The 22,456-nt window shown below is 39.5% G+C and overlaps 1 protein-coding gene across 1 annotated transcript in view; it reads right to left on the reverse strand.

Annotated features, from left to right (window-relative positions):
- Positions 1 to 22,456, reverse strand: part of LOC128642207 (3-oxoacyl-[acyl-carrier-protein] reductase FabG) — a 68,000-nt gene that overhangs the window by 32,808 nt on the left and 12,736 nt on the right. Inside the window, exons 4-7 of the mRNA XM_053694902.1 lie at positions 21,172 to 21,265; positions 19,758 to 19,827; positions 19,075 to 19,111; positions 6,230 to 6,293 (exon numbers count right to left, since the gene is read on the reverse strand). Coding sequence (XP_053550877.1) covers positions 6,230 to 6,293; positions 19,075 to 19,111; positions 19,758 to 19,827; positions 21,172 to 21,265 — 265 coding nt within the window. The remainder of the gene's footprint in view (positions 1 to 6,229; positions 6,294 to 19,074; positions 19,112 to 19,757; positions 19,828 to 21,171; positions 21,266 to 22,456) is intronic.

Here is a 22,456-nt window from a genome sequence, read left to right on the forward strand (position 1 = left end):
TGTACGGGATCTGTCCTCTTAGGAGTTATTGTCCCGGTGCCTAACGCTGTGAGAGGTTTGGGATACTATTCAAACCTTTTTGTGGTTCCAAAGAAGGAGGGAACTTTCCATCTGATTTGGACCTGTAGTGCTTAAACAAGTTTTTAAATGTCCCCTCGTTCAAGAGGGAGACAATTGGTCCATTCTTCCCCTCGTTCGAGAAGGGCAGTTCATGACCACGATAGATCTGAAGGATGCTCCCTTCATGTACCAATCCTCAAGGACCACTTCCAGTTCCTAAGGTTTGCGTTCCTGGACCAGCACTTCCAGTTTATTAATCTTCTGTTTGGTCTAGCTGGTATAGTGGTGAGCATAACTGCCTTCTAAGTAGTTGGCCCGGGTTTGATTCCCAGCTAACGCAGCATTCTCCAAGAAGTTTTTCGGAGAGTGGACCAATCGGAATCTTTCCTCTTTCTTCTTTGATCCCATGGATGGAAGATAAATCTAGAGAGAGAGAGTTCTCTTATAGCAAGTACCAGGGTAGAATTCTCGGCTACTATAATAGTCTCCATGGACATGAGAACATTTCTAACACACCAGAGACGTTACTCGACATGTCTTGCCCTCCAGACCTACTTAAGGCCATCTGTGGCTCGGTGTATGCAGGTGATTGGTCTCATGGTGTCCAATATGGACAGCATTTCCCTTGCCAGGTTTCTCTGGACAACCGATCAAGAGAATCGCTCTCTTGGTGTTTTTGTTCGGATCCCTTGTACAAAGGAGGTCCGTCTCAAGACCATCCTGGGTGATTGTGACTACGGTTGCGAGTCTGTCAGGATGGGGAGCTGTTTCGGGTGCCAGGAGGGCACAGGACCTATAGACTCAGGAGGAAAAGCTCCTTACTGATCGCATTTGGGATCTTCGGGCAATATATGATGTTCTGAAGGTTTGGCCTCTGCTGGGTTCATCCCAGTTTATCAGTTTCTAATCAGACAATATATCCTCGGTGGCTTACATCAACCATCATGGGGGAATGAGTAGCTCCCTAGCTAGGAGGGAAGTATCTCGGATTCTGGAGTGGGCGGAGACCCACATTTGTTCGCTGTTAGCGATCCACATTCCAGGTGTGGACAACTGGGAAGCGGATTTCCTCAGCAGACAATACTTTAATCCAGGGAATTGGTCTCTCCATCCCGAGTGTTTGTGGAAATTTGCAAGAGGAAGATCTTATGATGTCTCATTACCAAGTTACCCAGATATGGTTCGAGGTACAGGCGGAGCTAACAGATGCATTAGCGGGGCCTTGGAGGTTCAATCTAATTTATCTTTTATGGCCGTTACCACTACTTCCTAGTATAGAGGCTCGAATCAAGCAGGCATCAGTGATACTGATTGTTTCGTCTTGGCCGCGAAGGATATGGTTTGCGGACTAGTGGGTATGTCGTTATCTCCTCCGTATAAGTTACCTTGTTGCAGGGATCTGCTGACCAAGGTCTCTTTGTTCATCTATGTCTAGATCTCTAAGGCTGACTGCGTGGAGATTAAACGCTTAGTCCTAGCCAAGAGAGGGGTTTCTGAGAGTGTTATTTTTACTCTCATTCAAGCTTGTAGCTGGTTGCTCGTCACATCTATCATAAGGTTTGGAGGACCTACTTATTCTGTTCTCCAGGATGAACTGGAGAAGGACTTTTCTGCAAGCCCCCTGAGGGGCAGATTTTGGCCCTGTCTGTGTTACTGCACAAGGGGTTCGCTGAGCTTCCTGATGTGCAGTCACTTGTTAAGGCTCTGTTAAAATCAGACCTGTGTTTAGATCTATTGCTCCTCCTTGGAGTTTGAATCTTGTTCTTTAAGTTTTGCATGGGCTCCGTTGGAGCCTATGCATGAAGTAGACATTAAACTATTGTCTTGGAAGGTTCCTTTTCTACGGGCTATTGCTTCTGCGCACAGAGTATCTGTGATTACTGCCTTGCAATGCGTCCCTCCTTATCTGGCTTTCCATGCTGATAAGGTTGTTCTTCAAACCAAGTTAGGTTTTCTTCCTAAGGTTGTATCAATTTGCAACATTAAGCAAGTGATTGTGGATCCTTGCAACAAAATTCTGGATGTAGTTTGTGCCTTGAAGTCCTATCTTCAGGCCATGTAGGAATTTAGACAAACTTCTTTCTCTGTTTGTTCTCTTTCTGGGAAGTGTGGGGGTCAGAGGGCCTCTTCGACTTCCTTATCTTTTTGGCTGAGTAGTGTCCTTAGTTTCGCATGAGACAGAGGGAAATAAGGCTCCTCTGAGGATTATAGCTCATTCAACTAGAGCTGTGGCCTCTTCTTGGACCTTTAAGAATGAGGCTTCTATGGAGCAGATTTGTAAGGTGGCTATTTGGTCCTATTTACATTCTTTACAACATTTTACAAATTTGATGTTTTTGCTTCGGTGGAAGCAGTTTTTGTGAAAGGTTCTGCAGGCTGTGGTGCCCTTAGTATAGGGTCCGCCTCATTTTACCCTCCCGTTTTCTTCATTCAGTGTACTCTAGAGTTTGGGTATTTGTTCCCACAAGTAATGAATGAAGCAGTGGACTCTCTTCCCATTAAGATGGAAAACATAAATTATGCCTACCTGATAATTTCATTTCCATCTGTGGGAGGAGAGTCCACTGCTCCAGCCCGTTTCTCCAGGGGGCGGACCTAAATTTAACATTATTCTTTTAGCACCATTTATACCTTGATATTTTATATAAAAGACAAAACAAAGGGGCGCCTCATGTGTAGTATCATCAAATAAGCACAAAGCCACAGAAAAAAAGCCAAATGTGTACTCACAAGGCTCTGGAGCACACCTATGTGCTTGTAGGGACAGGCTGCAGATTTTATCAGGTGTGACAGCTCACCCACAGAGGATATCAGTCATGAACTGTAGTGGAAAGATGAAACACAGGAAAAGCACCAAATTGTGCAGATCACAAAGGATCTGATGTTTGACTTAGCACAAAGGAAGATTGGGTACTCGCAAGCTGGCATATTATGGTAAGGTGTGTCAGCTCACCACCAAGAGACTTTTCCTTAGGATGCAATATCCAAAAGTGGCAGACTTCTGTGTGTTAGGTCCACTCCAAGCAGGTGCAGGCAGGTAAAATCACTCACAAGAGTATTTTTACAAATTAAAGAATATGCCTGAGGAAATGGCGTATGAGCCAAGAAACGCGTTGCATTTACAGGGGGCTTGACTGTATGCCCCTAGTTCACTCCTTTGTACATGCATTTTAATTTGTTTTTAATAAATAGTCATTTTTAATTTGTAAAAATACTCCTGTGAGTGATTTTACCTGCCTGCACCTGCTTGGAGTGGAACCTAACACACTGAAGTCTGCCACTTTTGGATATTGCATCCTAAGGAAAAGTCTCTTGGTGGTGAGCTGACACACCTTACCATAATATGCCAGCTTGCTCCTACTAGCACATAAGTGTGCTCATCTAACATGTGAGTACCCAATCTTTCTTTGTGCTAAGTCAAACACCATATCCTTTGTGATCTGCACAATTTGGTGCTTTTCCTGTGTTTTATCTTTCTACTACAGTTAATGACTGATATCCTCTGTGGGTGAGCTGTCACACCTGATAAAATCTGCAGACTGTCCCTACAAGCACATAGGTGTGCTCCAGAGCCTTATGAGTACCCATTTGGCTTTTTTTCTGTGGCTTTGTGCTTATTTGATGATAATACACATGAGGTACCCCTTTGTTTTGTCTTTTATATAGCATCTCTGGACCATTGTTGGTGAGGAGGAGGCTGCCATCGTTGGGAAGAAAGATACACTTCTTAATCTGAAATTGAACTTTCCTTTAATAAGCCAAATGGCTGGCAATTCTAATTGTATTTATATTATGCTCATATAACATTGAGGTTATTATTAGCTATTTATTAGCGCTCACCCTTTTGTTGTGTAGATACCTTGATATTTCTCCTAATGTTCCTTGTTCCCTTGGCAGAATGACTGGGGGATGAGGGGAGTGGTGGAGGTATTTAAGCCTTTGGCTGGGGTGTCTTTGCCTCCTCCTGGGGGACAGGTTCTTAATTCCCACAAGTAATGAATGAAGCAGTGGACTCTCCACCCACAGATGGAAATGAAATTATCAGGTAAGCATAATTTATGTTTTTCTTCCCAACAGGACTCAAGGGACTAGGTTACATCCCAGATAAAAATGCACAAGACCTCTATCAAACTGAACTTACAGACATTAATTTCTTTGTTGTGTCCTATAAAATCTATTTTACACATATATAAAAGATGCTCCTGTGTTTAAAAACATCACACACATTGTTTTTTTTTTCCTTTCTGGAAAGTGTGACTGCTCACCAAAAAAGTAGTTGAAGCTTTTGTTATGAGCCAGTAATATGTGCAAATGTCCTGTTAAAATAATCCAGTTTGATTACATATTTTCTAAGCAAAACATATTGTAACCTGCTGATATAGTGCTTGTTTATATGTAGGATATATATTTTGAGTATAATGTCCCTTTAAAGGTAATGATGATTTGTATTGTTATTCTCATTTGCTAAGTTTAAAAGTCGAATGTGATCTATTCCAAAGCATTTTACCTTTTTGAAAGGTACAATTTGTCTTGCTGGTATTAGCAGGTACTTAAGTCAGCTAACTAACCACTTAGCCTTCTTACTAGTTTATTTCATGGAATTCTTGACAATAGGAAAAACACATCATGATAGACAGACAAAACAGATAGGACACACACACTATATGGCCAAACGTATATGGATATCCCTACTTATTATTGAGCTCAGGTTTTTCAGCCACACCCATCCCTAACAAGTGCATAAAATCCAGCACAAAGTCATGAGATCTGCATAAACCAACACTGGCAGTACAATGTGTCCTACTAAAGAGTCATTTTGTGAACTAGGTCTTCCCCGGTTAAAAGTGCTATTATTATGACCTGAAATTGTCTAGGAGCAACAACAGCCCAGCTATGAAGTGATAGATCAGACAAACTCACAGAGCAGCGTTAACAAGTAATGAAGTGTGTTTTGTGTAACAAGCCCCTATTATTTAATGCATCACTTATTACAGAAGTTCCAAATTGCCTCTGGAAGCAACATCAGCACAAGAACTTTGTGTTGAGAGCTTCATTAACTGGGTTTTCATGGTCTAGCAGCTGTACACAAGCCTCACATCAACATGTGCAATGCCAAGCATGGACTGGGGTGGTGTAACCCATGCTGCCACTCAACTCTGGAACAGTGGAAACATGTTTTCATGAATTATAAATAATCCTTCACTATCTAGCAGTCTGATGGCAGAATCTGGTTGTGGTGAATGTCAGGAGAATGAATAGTGCTTATTGTAAAGTTTGTTGGAGGAGGGATAATGGTCTGGGGCAGTTGTAAGGGTTTGGGCTAGACCACTTTGTTCCAGTGAAAGGTTATCCGAATGCTACAGGACACAAAAAGACATTTTATAGACAGTTGGGTTCTTCCAGGAAACTGTTTGGGGAAGGCCCTTTCCTTTTCAAGCATGAATGTGCCCCTATGCACACAGCAAAGTCCAGCAGCACTGAATGTTCCAATCATAAAAGACCTTTATTGTTCATCTTAGTGTCATGCCAATAACAATGTTTCGGGCCACAAGCCCTTAATCATGATAGGGTGCTGCTGGACTTTGCTGTGTGTAAGATATTGTGGAGCGGTTTGGCAATAGCCCCTATCAACCTGCATAGGGGAGAGGTGCTGCACTTCATTTCTACATTTGTGCCCCTATGCACAAAGTGAGGTCTGTGAAGACATGGTTTGACGGCTTTGGTGTGGAGGAACTTGAATGGCCTCCACAGAGTCCTGACCTCAACCACACTGAATATCTTTTGGATGGATTTTAACGCCAATTTAGAAACAAACCTTCTTGTGCAACAACAGTGCCTGACCTCACAAATGCTCTTTTGATTAAATGGGCACAAATTCCCTCAGACACACTCTAGAATCTTACGATAAGCCTTCCCAGAAGCATTGTCTTTTACAGCTGAGAAGGGCATGCCATCTCAATATTAATGACCATGGTTTTGTCCAACAAACATATATATCATATAGGGGTTATATTCATGTGTATACATACTTTGGGCCATATAGTTTAGATACACAGACAGATAAGTAGAAGTCATTAGATTGGTGTCATGAACGGATATTAGTAGTGTGAAAGGAGGATTGTACAAATCTGCTTGTATGGAACTCAATAAAAATGACAGGAGGCATTACCTGAGCGTACTGTTCCTCATTTAGTCCAGCTCGCCGATGGATATCAGTTTTAATCACCCCAGGACTGAAAGGAAAAAGGACTCATATGATTCTCAAATCAAATAACCGGTTTAGGCAATTTGCAGCATTCTAAAAACCTTTGGACAAAGCACATGGTTTACGCAATAGGATGATTAATGGCATGTGACAATAGGGGGCTCTCATTTGTTTAGCTACTAGAATTAAATGATTAATAGCTTATCTCATTAAGATTTTCTTAAAAACAAACATGTTTAGATACCATTTCCTAAAACTTATGGATTAATACCAATCAAGCAAACACAATGGGGCCACTATGCACATATTTAGCCATCGTACATTGGTCCAGGTTAGAAGTTTAATATTGAAAACATGTTTTAAAGGGTTAAAAAGGTATATGATACATGACAAGGTGCTTGACTAGGAAGGGCTCAAAGGTATATAAATATGTCTATATATCTGTATGTGTGCATGTGTATACATGTCAATATATGTGTATTTATTTGTTTATATGTGTAAATATGTATGTGCAGCCATACATATGTAAATACACATATACACACACATTTATAGACATATATACACGCATATAGACACTTCTGGGCCCTTCCCAGTCATATATGCAATATCATTATCAAACAATTTTGGTTTTTTGTTTGTTTGTTTTTCTAATATAAATAGTTGACATTTCTATTTTCTACACAAAGAAGAAAATCTTACTTTTATTTTTAAATATATATTTCTATATAAACACAATGATATAGACACACATACACATATATATATATATATATATATATATATATATATATATATATATATATATATACATACATACATACATACATATATATATATATATACACACATATATACACACACATAAACATATATATATATATATATATATATATATATATATATATATACACATACACACACACACATACATACATACATATATACATATATACATACACACAAAGTATATACATACACTCACACATACAGTAAATATAGATATAGATATATATTTATAAAAAATATATAATTTTCTTCTAAATGAAGAACATAGGTATTTTAAATATTCTTAACGCACCTTCGGCTTTAGCACAGTTGGTCTAATGTAGCTTCAGGGTAACGCTCAAGTGAAAAAAGAAAAGGCTTTTTAGTGTGCCCCATAGAAGTCTATGGGGAAAGGAAGTCAGAGTGGTTGCATTATTCGACCTTAAGATGTTAGCGCGCCTGAGTCTTTTGCTCGAGCGTTACAGATTATTCAACAGCACAAAAAAAGTATTGCTCCACTTGTAATTTAGTTCTGTGTATCAGCTGCATTTCTATTAATTTTCACAACAAACAAACACTATGGGGCATATTTATCATAGTGCGAGCGGACATGATTCGATATAGCGTATCATGGCTGCTGCACATCAATAAATGCTGACAGCATATGCTGTTGGAATTTATCATTGCACCAGCAGTTCACCAGAACTGCTTGTACAATACCGCCCCCTGCAGATTTGCGGCCGCTAGCAGGGGGTGTCAATCACATTTCTGTCTGACGCCTCAGAGCAGGTGGACAGGCCCCTAAGTGCTCTGTGTCATTAGGACCAGTCGAATAAGGAGCCACTAAGCCTAGACCCCATGGCACTGATATTTATATCACAGAAATACCAGAGTTCTGTAGACTAAAAATTCTCACCAGGCTAAAGACTAATTATCTATTATAATTATTTTATTTTTTTTAATTGTTGTAAGAAGGTCACTATTAAAATTGAGCAATTTGATTCATAAGTCAGGTCAATTTAAGAGGGGGCGGAGTTAGATGTTTGGGGTGGGGGGGGGCTACTGATATGGGACTGTGTAGTGGGGTTTACATTAACATTAAGGGGGTTTTATCTCTGGGACAGATGTGTAGTGGAAGTTACTAGGTTTTGAGGGGTTATCAGGGGAATTGTGAAGCATGTCTGGTTCTGGTTAGGATTAACCAATCAGTTTGGTGTAACAGGTCTGCAACATTTAGAGTTTATTGGGTTGATATGGGCCGTAATCAGTGATCAGTAGCATAGGGATGATCATTACTACATGGTGAAGATTCCCATAGAACGTTACAGCTGCCACCATCACATGGGACCTGGGCTGCTGACAAATGTTTGTGATTGTAGCACCATGTTTAGTAACGTGCAGCATATTTCTTGTCACAATCTGTAGCTTGATTGTGAAGAAAAAGGTGCAACATATACAGCAAGAGCAAGTTTGTAAAACTAAGCAAGGATGGGCAAATTAAAGACATGAAACCCAAAGTTTTTCTTTCATGAATCACATAGAGCAAGTCATTTTATTACTTTTATTATCCAATTTCTTTTGTTATCTTCGTATTCTTTGGTGAAAAGGATACCTAGGTATTTTCAGGAAACTCATGTTATTGGCTTTCCCAAGGAGTTAACTAGCTCCCTGTAATGCATTGCTGCTTCTTCAACAAATAATACCAAGAGAATGAAGCAAATTAGATAATAGAAGTAAATTTGAATGTTGTTAAAAATTGTATTCTCTATCCAAATCATGAAGACAAAAACAAAATTTATGCTCACCTGATAAATGTATTTCTTTCTTGACACGGTGAGTCCATGGATCATCTAAATTACTATTGGGAATATCACTCCTGGCCAGGAGGAGGAGGCAAAGAACACCACAGCAAAGTTGATAAATATCACCTCCCTTCCCTCCAACTCCAGTCATTCGACCGAAGTAAAAGGAGAGAAAGGAAGCAACAAGATGCAGAGGTGCCTGAGGTTTATAATAAAACAAAAACCTGTCTTAAAAAACAGGGCGGGCCATGGACTCACCGTGTCAAGAAATAAATAAATTTATCAGGTAAGCATAAATTTAATTTTCTTTCTAATGACACGGTGAGTCCACGGATCATCTAATTACTATTGGGAATCAATACCCAAGCTAGAGAACACAGGGAACCTAAACAGAAGGCACCACTGCTTGAAGAACCTTTCTCCCAAAAGAAGCCTCAGCCAAGGTAAAAGTATCAAATTTATAGAATTTTGAAAAAGTGTGAAGAGAGGACAAAGTTGCAGCCTTGCAAATCTGTTCCACAGAAGCTTCATTTTTGAATGCCCAGGAAGAGGAAATAGCCCTCGTAGAATGAGCCGTGACCCTCTCAGGAGGTTGCTGTCCAGCAGTTTCATAAGCCAAGCAAATGATACTCTTCAGCCACAAAGAAAGAGAAGTAGCCATAACTTTCTATCCCTTACGTTTCCCAAAGAAAACCACAAACAGAGCAGAAGACTGACGAAAATACTTAGTCGCCTGTAAATAGAATTTTAACGCACGCACCACATCTAAGTTGTGCAGCAGACATTCCTTATGAGAAGATGGGTTAGGACATAAAGAAGGAACAACAATCTCCTGATTAATGTTCCTATCCGAAACCACTTTAGGGAGAAAACCTAACTTGGAACGCAAAACTACCTTATCCAAATGAAAAATAAGGTAAGACTCATACTGCAACGCCAAGAGCTCTGAGACTCTATGAGCAGATGAAATAGCCACAAGAAACAAAACCTTCCAAGATAACAATTTAATATTTAAGGAATGCATAGACTCAAATGTAGCCTGTTGAAGAACTTTAAGAACAAGCTTAAGACTCCAGGGAGGAGTAACAGGTTTGAACACAGGCCTGATTCTGACCAAGACCTGACAGAACGATTGCACGTCTGGTACATCCGCCAGACGTTTATGTAACAAACTAGACAAGGCAGATATTTGAACTTTCAAAGAACTTGCCGAAAAAACCTCCTTCAAACCCTCTTGGAGAAAAGACAATTCTAGGAATCCAAACTCTACTCCAAGAGTAGCCTCTGGATTCACACCAATACTGATATTTACGCCATATCTTGTAGTAAATCTTCATGGTAACAGGCTTACAAGCCTGAATCATGGTCTCAATGGAAAAAATCCCCGCTTAGATAAGATTAAGCGTTCAAACTCCAAGCAGTCAGTTTCAGAGAAACGAGATTTGGATGAAGAAAGGGTCCTAGAAGTAGAAGGTCCTTCCTCAGCGGAATTCTCCAAGGTGGGAGAGATGACATCTCCACTAGATCTGCATACCAGATCCTGTAAGGCCACACTGGTGCAATGAGGATCACCAATGCCCTCCCCTGTTTGATTCGAGCAATGACCCGAGGAAGGAGAGCGAACGGATGAAATAGGTATGCTAGACTGAAATTCCATAGAGCATCTATCAGTATAGCCTGAGGATCCCTCGACCTCGACCCGTACCTAGAGAGCTTGACATTCTGACAAGATGCCATGAGATCCAGATCCGGCTGTCCCCATTTGAGAATCAAACTGGAAAACACCTTCCAGATGGAGTTCCCACTCTCCCGGGTGAAAGGTCTGTCTGCTCAGATTTGTCCACTCCTAGAATGTGGATCGCAGATAGAAAGCAGTTGTGGGTCTCCGCCCACTGAATAATTTTGGTTACCTCTGTCATGGCCAAGGAACTTCGAGTTCCTCCCTGATGGTTGATGTAAGCCACTGAAGTTATGTTGTCCGACTGGAACCTGATAAAACGGGCTAAAGCTAACTGAAGCCAGGCCAGAGGAGCATTGAAGATTGCGCTCAGTTCCAGACTGTTTATGGAGAGAACAGACTCCTCCTGAGTCCATGTCCCCTGAGCCTTAAGTGAGCCCCAGACTGCTCCCCATCCCAGCAAGCTGGCGTCCATTGTCGCAATCACCTAGGTGGGTCTGCGGAAGCAGGTTCCCTGGGAGAGATGTTCCTGAGACAACCACCAAAGAAGAGAATCTCTTGTCCCCTGATCCAGATGTAATTGCGAAGACAGATCCGCATAATCCCCGTTCCACTGTCTGAGCATGCATAATTGCAGAGGTCTGAGGTGGAAACGGGCAAACAGAATGATGTCCATGGCAGCTACCATCAGACCGATCACCTCCATATATTGAGCCACTGACGGCCGAGGAGAGGACTGAGGCATCAGACAAGAATCAAAGATCTTTGATTTTCTGACCTCTGTCAGAAATATTTTCATCGATAGGGAATCTATTATGGTTCCCCAGAACACTACCCTTGTAGCTGGAATTAAGGAACTCTTTCCCAAATTCACTTTCCATCCATGACAACGCAGGAAGGATAACATCTCTGAGTTGGAGTTCGCTTGTTGAAAGGATGGCACCTGTACTAGAATGTTGTCCAGATAAGGTGCCACTGCAATGCCCCGCAACAGGAGCACCGCCAACAGGGATCCAAGGACTTTTGAGAAAATTCTGGGAGCTGTGGCAAGGCCGAATGGAAGAGCCACAATCTGGAAGCGTTTGTCTAGAAAAGCAAACCTCAGAAACTTGTGATGATCCCTGTGAATGGGAACATGCAGGTATGCATCCTTTAAGTCTACTGTTGTCATGAATGTACCCTCTTGAACCAAGGGAAGAATGGAACGAATAGTTTCCATCTTGAAAGACGGTATTCTGAGGAACTTATTTAGACTTTTGAGATCTAGACTTGGTCTGAAAGTTCCCTCTTTTTTAGGAACCACAAACAGATTGGAGTAAAATCCCTGATCCTGTTCCTGCCTTGGAACAGGAACTATCACTCTCAGGTCAGAAAGGTCCCTAACACAGTTTAAGAACGCATCTCTTTTTATCTGGTCTGCAGATAGCCTTGAGAGCAGAAACCTGCCCCTGGGAGGAAAGGTCTTGAACTCCAGTTTGTATCCCTGGGACACGAAGTCCATCGCCCAGGGATCCTGAACATCCTGAACTCAAGCCTGAGCAAAGAAGGAAAGTCTGCCCCCCACAAGATCCAGTCCCGGATCGGGGTAGACCCTTCATGCAGGCTTCTTGTACTGATTTCCCTTGTTCTAGGACTGGTTGGACCTCCAGGAAGGCTTGGACTGTTCCTGCTTTGAAGAGGGAGAGAAAGGCTTACCCTTGAAATTTCAAAAGGAACGAAAATTACTCTGACGTCCCTTCTGCTTATTCCTCTTATCCTGAGGGAGGAAATTACCCTTTCCTCCCATAATGTTGGAAATAATTTCAGCCAAGCTCGGCCCAAATAAGGTCTTACCCTTGTAGGGAATCGCCAAAAGCTTAGACTTTGACGACACATCCACAGACCAGGACTTCAACCATAAGGCACTGCGGGCCAGTACGGCAAACCTAGAAATCTTTGCTCCCAGCTTAATAAACCTGTAGAGAAGCATCCGTAATAAAGGAATTAGCCAACATAAGAGCCTTGATCCTATCCTGGATCTCATCAAGGGGAGTATCTGTCTGAATAGAATCAGACAACGCATCAAACCAGTATGCTGCCGCACTAGTGACGGTAGCGATGTACACCGCAGGTTGCCATTGTAAACCCTGGTGAACATACATCTTTTTGAGTAATCCCTCCAACTTCTTACTCATTGGATCCTTAAAGGAACAACTTACCTCTATGGGAATAGTGGTTCTCTTAGCTAGGGTGGAAATTGCCCCTTCTACCTTGGGGATCATCTGCCAAGACTCCTTGATAGAGTCAGCAATAGGAATACCCGGTCTCTCCCATTCCTTAGCAATAATCTCTGTAGCCCGATCTGGTACCAGGAAAACTTCTACCATAGAAGGTACATCAAAATACTTGTTTTACTTGCTAGACTTTTTAGGATTGACAACGACTGTGGTGTCGGAGTCGTCCAAGGTAGCTAAAACCTCCTTAAGCAACAAACAGAAGTGTTGTAGCTTAAACCTGAAATATACAACTTCAGCATCAGAAGAAGGAATTACACTGTCTGAATCTGAGATTTCACCCTCAGATGCTACCGAAGTATCCTCTTTCTCCGGCATCTGGGAGGGAACATTCGGAATAGCCACTACTGCGTCAGACAACTTACTCACTGACTCTTTAGATTTCCTCTTGCGCTTTCCCTGCAGCATGGGAAAAGCAGAGAGCACATCAGGGCGTGTCCGGGCTTTTGCCGAAGATGGCTGCTATTTTCAGAGCTCCTTCTGAGGGTTATATTTATCATTGGGATATCTGAGCTTATGAATGCCATCCAGCATAGAGCTTTACAGTATTTAAGAGAGCAAAGTTAGCTGATCTGGGCAATACTACTATTGATTATTCTGGAGCCTCCCAGACCGGACCGCTGAGGTTTTTTGCCGGCCCGCGTGGAGAAGAAATCTTAGCACCCCCCCGGGGAACCGGGTATTAGAAGAATTAAGTATATTCTCTTTTGTTACTAATTGGGATCTATCATATTTTCAACCTTACAATGGAGGTAACCTATTGCATGTTCCGAGACTTGGTTACAGACTTTGGGCGCAAAATTTGTCAGCGGCTTGATAACCTCATTCTAATGGTGGAGGAGGAGAAAGAGCGCCTGGGGTCAGACAAAGTGAGACCTAAAGTGCGGCCTGACACATTACTGCCTGAGGCGTCAGCTGAACGAGGAACCCAGTCAGTGAGACACCGGCAGCCACCTGTGGATTACAAGAATAAGAGGAGTAGCAGTGAAGACCTAACCTTGCACGTTTGCACGGGCAATTTGACTGAGCTGGATGTCTCCTGGGTCACACATGGTGCAGCGGTGCAGATGGCGGAGGCGGCATCTAGTTGTCATGAGAGAGTAGCCGACATGGAAAGAGGCGAGACGACTAGGAGTGGCAGAGGACGAATGCCGCTTGCGCAAACGATTCAGATCTTGCTCCCGGCTGCTATCGGGGGGGCTGCGGCCGACCCTCCGGATGGCGATGGGAGCCTCAAGGTTTCAAAGACTGCACCGGATCTTAACCCGCCGCTTACTAGAGGAGCGGAGGGTTGCTTGCTTTGGATGGGTCCCGATGCTCTCAGGGGGGATCCTACCCCATGGTTTGCCATTGAGGAATCGGTCAGAGATCATGCTGCTGTGAGAACTGGAGTGGGCTAGGGACATTGTTCTGACTCGTGGTTCCCGAAATGGCTACATCACCTATCTACCTGGACTGACTTTTATGAAAGAGGTATCTGATATGATTTAGCTAAGCTCAACATTACTATAAGCTCATGAGGAATGCTGCATTCAGATCTCACATTATGAGACTGCCCTGTACCGTGGACCCAGAATCTGACTTGTGTTTAGTAACTTCCCATGTTTACTGCTTGGTCTGCTTATTATGATATTGATGCTCTGTCCCACCCTAATAGGACCCAATACTTAGCCCCTAAGGGACATGCTCATGTATTGCTTTTATGCTAAGTGACAATGTTCTTAATAATGTGTATGCTTTCTAATTTGTACAAGCCCTTCTGCGTGTGTGTCATGTATGTTAGGATAGCCAGCTGAAGGGTCTTGATGTGTTGAGGGTCCTACTCTGCTGATAGCTAGCTGGGGTACTAAAGAACGGCCTTCAGGCCTGAATATTCACCCAGAGTGGATTCTAAAAACAGGGGACCTGTGGGACATTCAAGCAGTTCTAAGAGAGAAATATAGTGCTTAGTGATTTAGTTACTGAATATTATTAATATGTGATGTTTTTCCCACGACAGTCTTATAACCATCTTCTTTGTCCTAAATAATTTAATGTGCAATGTAATATAATGCAGATGTATGTGTTAATAGCTAGATAGCTCCGGATTACTTGTATGAACATGTTTTATAGCTCTGTTTCTTTTTTTTTCTTTTCTCTTCCATGATAGTGTTATAATCATCTCCTTTGTCCTAAGTACTTAAATGTGTAATAGAGTATAATACAGCTGTATGTATAAATTGTTAGATAGCTCTGGTTTACCTGTATGAGTATAAATTATAGCCCTAGCACTATCCCTGTATGCAGTATCAAAGTAATTAGGGAGGGTTCTAATTATAAAGATGCCTGCGGGCAGCATTGCCTAAATCCCACATCAGCATTGGGGTGAACCCTGGCTTTTGGTATATAACTTCCTGCCATAGTATAACTGAATTAAAACATGTGTGAGTATCAATAAGCCACATTATAGTTGATCACCAGCAATGCTCTGCGGAGTCACCTAACTTTATATTATTCTAAGATTTGTGCTAATAAGCCCTTTTATAAACCAGATTTCTATAAGGGTTTAGAATAATTCCATGTACTGGTCTAAGTTCCTTGCAGGGTATTGTTTTATGGGTTAGTTATGCATGACTTGTACAAATGTATGTGAGTATTTTATGCGATTGATATGTATAGGCCCAAATGCGGTCTATAACTTGTAAAACCCCTCAGCTAATATGCTGTGCAAGTGAAGGTCCAAAAGTGGCCTGAGTAATTTTGGGGAGGGGCAAAAATAGAGGGTAGCTGAGAGGTTGCTCCCCAACCTGCCTATTATGCCTAGAGATGAATATGTTAGTCATTATATCTGCATTTAGTTCATTGAGCAACCTGTATGTTGTATAATTTTTTTTTTACCCTCAATAAAAAATAATTTAAAAAAAAAAAAAAAAAAAAAAAAAAGAGTGCATCAGATACCACAGACAACATGAGGGTAGCAATGTCTTGCAACGTAACTCCCGACGGAGCTAGAGAGGAAACGTAGGGCACTGCATGTGTGGACGATAAATTCTGGGACACTTGAGGAGAAAGCTGCGGCATATCTTTAACATTGTCAGAAGACTCCTGAACAGCATCTGTCCTAGACAAAAAGTCTATCCCTGTAATTTAATGTTCTCTCAATACATGAGGAACAGAAAGGGATTGGTGGTTCAACATTAGCATCAAAACATAAAGTACATGTAACATTTTGCAATGCCTCCTGGTAAAAGCACTTAATTAAAAAAAAACGTTACTGTCCCTTTAAATATAAAAAAGAAAACTGCTTTATTTTCACAGCAAAACTATTTAATTTTGAGAAAAAGTTTATCAATCACCCCGGATAGCCTCTACATCTCAGCTTAGCTCTTGCTGAGGTGCCTACCTGGGGGAAATAATTACACTGACTGCAGTAAACTGCAGGCAAGTAATTGTGTACAGCTGCCTGTCACAAAGACAACTAAATGTGTGTAGTATACAGGCTAATATGTAATCCCCAATGGGTGATGGTTCACTATATAAATAAATCAGATGTTAATAAATAAATAAAAAGAATAAAAAGCACAATAATAATAAAAACAATTACATCAAGAAAAATATAATAAAAATGCACCAAGGGAGAAAATATACAGCATAAACACATATAGTCTAACAATTCATAACATAAAAATAGATGGTGGCAAGCATAATTCAGCTCAAGATAGTAGAAAATATTGGTTAATTAAAAAGTCTTTTTTTGACAAGCAAAGTCATATAAGTATGAGCAAAGAGTCTTTTTAGTAAGCAAAGAAAGCGTATTTTTCAAGCATAAAATTGTCTTGATTAGTCGTTGTTAATACTTGGCTTGTGAAGCTGCAGAGTGTGGACGAGAAGAAAGATGAAAGAAATCCTTTAAATCAGAGATATGGTCCAAATGGCAAGGTGTTTACTAATACTTACAACAGTTGCCAATAGTTGATCTCTCCGGATGACATTAGTCTGTACGGCACCTCCTAAGCTCTCATGAAGGGATTGCAGTGAATCGGATCGAGTTCGGTGAACTCCTACGCCATCAGAATCACAGGACTACGGAAGCCCAAAAAGTTCACAGCAAAGAGTAATGGAGCCCTGGAGGAGTGCCTACTACGTAGGGGCAGGTGACCCTAACGTAGGTCTAGCACAGTGGATTGGGCCAGGAGCAAGAGAGGAGGGGCAGTGGGATCCCTACTTAAGGAAGAGGCGGGGACTGAGAAAGAGCGCCAAGTCATTTAGCAAGGTCCGTGGGGGAAGAAGCTCCCTCCCTCCCTCCCTGTAGTTGAGGTGAAGTAAGTCGCAGCAGTGGGCGGAGTGCTTGCCTAGGAATAGCAGTTAGGGGTACCTCCTGGAGAGGCAGGAGAGAGGTTGGTGGGTAAGGTGTTTGAAAATGGGAATATGGGACTGCTATGAGCAAGCCTTGTGTGGTTTAAATTTAAGATATGTTTATAAATAAAAGCTGCGGTCCTTTGTACCCCATGATTGGTGTTGTGTCTTTATTTAAGCAGGTACCGAGTGGAAAGGTCACGCGTTTCGGCTGCGCACAGCCTTTCTCAAACTCAATACTGCTGCATAAATATGCTCTACTTAAAGGAATATTACAATTCGGGGTGCATATAGTACATAATGAACATACAATACAGAAGCAATTCATCTATGTGCTAAAATATTTCTTATACAATCAATGGAAGTTTATAATAACAATTAAATGAGTGGTTCAAAATGATATATAGAGGAATAAGACATTTGACATCCAAAATTGTGTTAATTAAAAATGAAATGAAATGCAATATAAAAAAACAGAACTGTGATATATAAATAATGGACATTCTGTAGAAATTCTACATGATTTTAAATAATTTAATAACTTAATTTCATAGAAATATCTTTCATTGTTCCATTTATTGTTTTTTATTATCTCTTATTTTTTAGTTTTTCAGGGCTATACGTTGCTAGGCAAATCATTAATTAGGATTCAATACTTAGGACATATGTGAAATAGCGTAAAATAAAATTAACTTTGTGAAATGGAGGTAAATTTAATAACAAACTAAATTTATGGACCATATTTGGATATGAGATTATTTCATATTTCAAACTATGGGGTATACGTAAGATTCAATTCTTATCAAAAGATTATAATTAAAAATCATTTAATGCTACAATTTCATAAAATAATAAATCATACTTCATAGTTTGGGGCTATATATAATATTAGTCACTGAATAAATAATTAGGATGTATCCCTGGAATATATATACACAGGGAGTATATAAATATAGATAAATCCCAACAGTAAATCTAAGAGAAAAAAATATATAAAATATAATATAAATATAGTATAAAAGTATCCAAAGGTTAGTATTTTAAATGACAATTTAATTCTTATTCTAGATTTAGACCCCGGGGGGTTAGGGAACTTGTTAGAGGCCAAATTAGTGTCCCATTAAAATAAGCAGTTAATTGCCATCTTTTTCCTGCAAGCAGCCCAGAAAAATAAAAACAGCACTTACCTCAAGGAATTCTGCCAGGCAGCAAGGCAGCTCACTAGGTTTGAGAGGCATGTTCCCTCACATGGACCTGTGGAAAAACAGATAAAGACTGAGTAATCTTACTCAGGCTTACAATATTAGGGCAGCATTAACTAGTAATAACTACATGGGAGGCGCAGTGAGGATTGTACCCAACAAGTTCCCATTGCTTAAAAGCCACCACTGCTCTACTGAAGAGACTGACATGGACTACGGCTACACCCCAGGAGAAAAGCAGGACTAGCTTGTAATGCTGAAAAATAATAAAATCTTCATTGAAGAATCTTCTTCCAGACACCTAAACTTTACCACCTCCTTGCTCTTAACGTAGGCAAAGAGAATGACTGGGGTTGGAGGGAAGGGAGGTGATATTTATCAGCTTTGCTGTGGTGCTCTTTGCCTCCTCCTGCCGGCCAGAAGTGATATTCCCAATAGTATTTAGATGATCTGTGGACTCACTGTGTCATTAGAAAGAAAAGGGGTTTTTATATCCCTTTAATGACCAATACTGCTTGCTGTTACTGGAAAAATGTAGCAATTGCCAATACAATCCAACAGATAATCCAACCTGATAATTGCTTGTGTTAAATCAGTAGGTATTTTACATGTATAACATCTGTCAGTTTACTGGGCACATTTTTTATTATAAAATATTGATTATAGAGAATCCTTGTACATTTTAAGTATTTTTCAGCCTCACCTACAACATAACTGTGTGCTGCTGTCCTCTAACAATGAAGATACTCACCAGACGGCATTGACCCGAACTTGTTTAGGCGCCAGCTCTACATGAGGAGATATAGTAATGATTAGACCACTGAGGTGACATAACACAGGGCTCAACAGGTATAGACACAGACTCTAAACCCTATGAGATTCTAAATGTGCGGAAAAGTACCAACTACCACTAAATGGCCTCAGAAGAGACATCAGATAACAAGAACCCAAAACAGTAACAACGTGGCAGCACCATTATTAAAATTTCACAAAAACTTTCACTCATTTCTTAACTATTTAAACAATTAATATAAAAACACATCTGCATATTATTCTCAGGTTGACCTTTCCTTTGACTACAACATTATGTCTAGTAGTCAGTTGGCCTTAGGGTCAGTTTCATTCACTAAGATGCTGATTAAATCTCTCTTTTAATCAAATCTCTGATTAGTTCTTATAGATTCAATCATTTTTGTAAGATAAATGAATTAACATTATATCTAAATTAACATTAATATAGTGGGTGGTATGCCCAGTTCATATTAACAGTTTATAACTTATTTAATTCAATTCCTATAAATGTTCAGTAAGTCACAAATATTTCAGTGACCTCAATAACATCACAGCTATACCAGCAGATGACACTGTGTCTCACAATGTGTATGACAGACAGGGTGTGCGTGTTATATAAGCAAGGGCTGGGAACCTACATACCGAGGGCTGCGCATCTGGTCATCTGGTCTACAGCAGATTTAGACATGCAATAAGCCAGAACTCCAGGAAACTGAAACACATCATTTAATGAGATTTTATAATATTGTCACTTTATGTATCTCACAATTTTGATCTTTTCTATAATTTACATTAACATTTTCTATAATTTACATTAACATTTGAGTCTAATAAATGCTGCTCCTATACATTAAGTGCTCTGCTCTCACTGATCCACTAAATCAGGTTTTGTACATGTGCTTATGTTTAAATATATATATCCTGAATTGAAGTACCAGCACTCACTGTTACTTTGAGCAAAGTCGGGGTGCTCTCAGAAATATATAAACAGAATATCCAGAGAGAGCACTCGCCGTGAGTCCACTCACTAATAAATACTTTATTCACGGCGAGTGCTCTCTCTGGATATTATATATATATATATATATATATATATATATATATATATATATATATATATACACACACATACATATATATATATATACACACACATATACACATATATATATATATATATATATATATATATATATACACACATATATACACACATATATACATACATATACACACCTATATATATATATATATATATATATATATATATATATATATATATATATATATATATATATATATATATATATATATATATATACACACACACACACACACATATATACATAAACAAATACAAGATTAAATAAAATATTTTGGCAAACACAGGATTATTCAGTCATGGGATGTAGTCTTGCAAATCATATAGAGAGTTTTTTTGGATTGCATGTGCTCATTAAAGCAGCATCTAAAATCTATAAAGACTAATGCATACTAGAGTAATTGAATATACCTTCAAATATGAAAAATAAATACAAGATTAAATAAGATATTTTGTGCAAACACAAGATTATTCAGTCATGGGATGTAGTCTTGCAAATCATATAGAGAGTTTTTTGGATTGCATGTGCTCATTAAAGTATCTAAAATCTATAAAGACTAATGCATACTAGAGTCATTGAAAATACCTTCAAATATGAAAAATGAGATAACACTTGAAGCTAGAGAAGACTAAAAACGTATGTAATTTTAGCCAGACATAGAGATTTCTTATTTACATATCGCTATAATTTATAAAAGCTCAAAATGAACATAATATATGATAAATGCCTATCAACCATATGTCACCAACTTTTTTTTTTATATATATAAGTTTATAAGCATGAAGGGCAAATATTGTCAACATTTAATATCACTTATATTCTTATTTGTTTATGATTTTTCAGTGTACATACATATTTTCTTTTTATATATGGTTTATGATAAAGTTATGTCTTCTTTCACTTGTTTTACATGTACTATACAGCTAAGGGGGATGGGGGGGTGAATCACTCACCGATCTCTGGCCATTTATACTGGATACATTGACGATATTTCCTTTGGTCTTTATGAGATGCGGTACTGCTAAGTGAGTGAGATAAAACATGGCCCTGTGGTACACGGTATAGAGGAGAACACACAGAGAACTGGTTATATCAAATAGCAATATAAAATAAAATTACTTCCTGAGTATTTATTGGAGAGGTGGAATACACTTTAAAGAGCACAATGTAACCACTAAACTGCAGATTATGTCACATGATCTTCATCTGCACAATGCTTTTAGTGCAGCTAAAAAACAATTGTCATCATCCTTGGGGAGGCGGGCACTTTTGGACCTTGTAGCAGTAAATGGGGGAGTCTGTAGATGCTGGTGATCTCACCACCACAGATGGATGCCGTGACGTCACAAGCCCTGGAAATCAGGAAGTGCCAGGCTGCTGCAGAAAACTTAAGGGAGCTGGATGGATGTGGTAAGTAGTCAAACCCCTCAATCTCATACCCCCAAGACTCTTTATTTATCTGGGGATAATCCCTTCTTTTTACAATAGAGTTTAGAAAAAAAAACACTTGTTTACTGATTGATATTTACATAATATAATGATATAGTATGATATATTATGACTCTGCTGTGTCTGCTGAAACTAAAAACAATCTATAATTTGTAAAAAATGAATAAGCAGCTAAAAGTTTAAATTTAATTGTAACACTACAGCACAATTATATGAATAACTCAGCTGAGAATTGTAAAACTTGTGAATCTAAAAAAGCTCCACAAGTTACAGTGACACAAGGAAAGTAAACATAAAATTAACACTTCATGCACTGCTTATAACCAGCAGAACATTACATATCTCCATACTAAAGAAGGGTATTCTAAAAATAAATTACTAAAGGAGTTAATATTTTCATCTGATTTTTTTTGTTCCTGTGCTTGACAGGTTCAGAGCTTGTTGATTCGTACAATGTGTTTTACTAGAACTAAGCTTTTTCTATAGCCAGTTTTATATTTTATAGTGCAAAATAAATCTTCAGTAAAATATCCAAAGAATGGAAGTTTTGTAGCTTATTTGGCAAAAATAAGGAAGAGAGATCTCATTATGGGAGGTGGGGATTACAGGGCTGACTTCAGTGGTATTTTATTTTAATGAAACATCAGATACTGAACTCCCGCTGATGAGATGTTATTTTTTTTAGCTTAAAATATTTTTTTTTTTTAGTTAAAGGGATAGTAAAGTCCAAATTAAACTTTCATGATTCAGATAGGGCATGTCATTTTAAACAACTTTCTAATTTACTAA

Source organism: Bombina bombina, chromosome 11 (genome assembly GCF_027579735.1).
Source record: "Bombina bombina isolate aBomBom1 chromosome 11, aBomBom1.pri, whole genome shotgun sequence".
NCBI classification, from domain to species: Eukaryota; Metazoa; Chordata; class Amphibia; order Anura; family Bombinatoridae; genus Bombina; species Bombina bombina.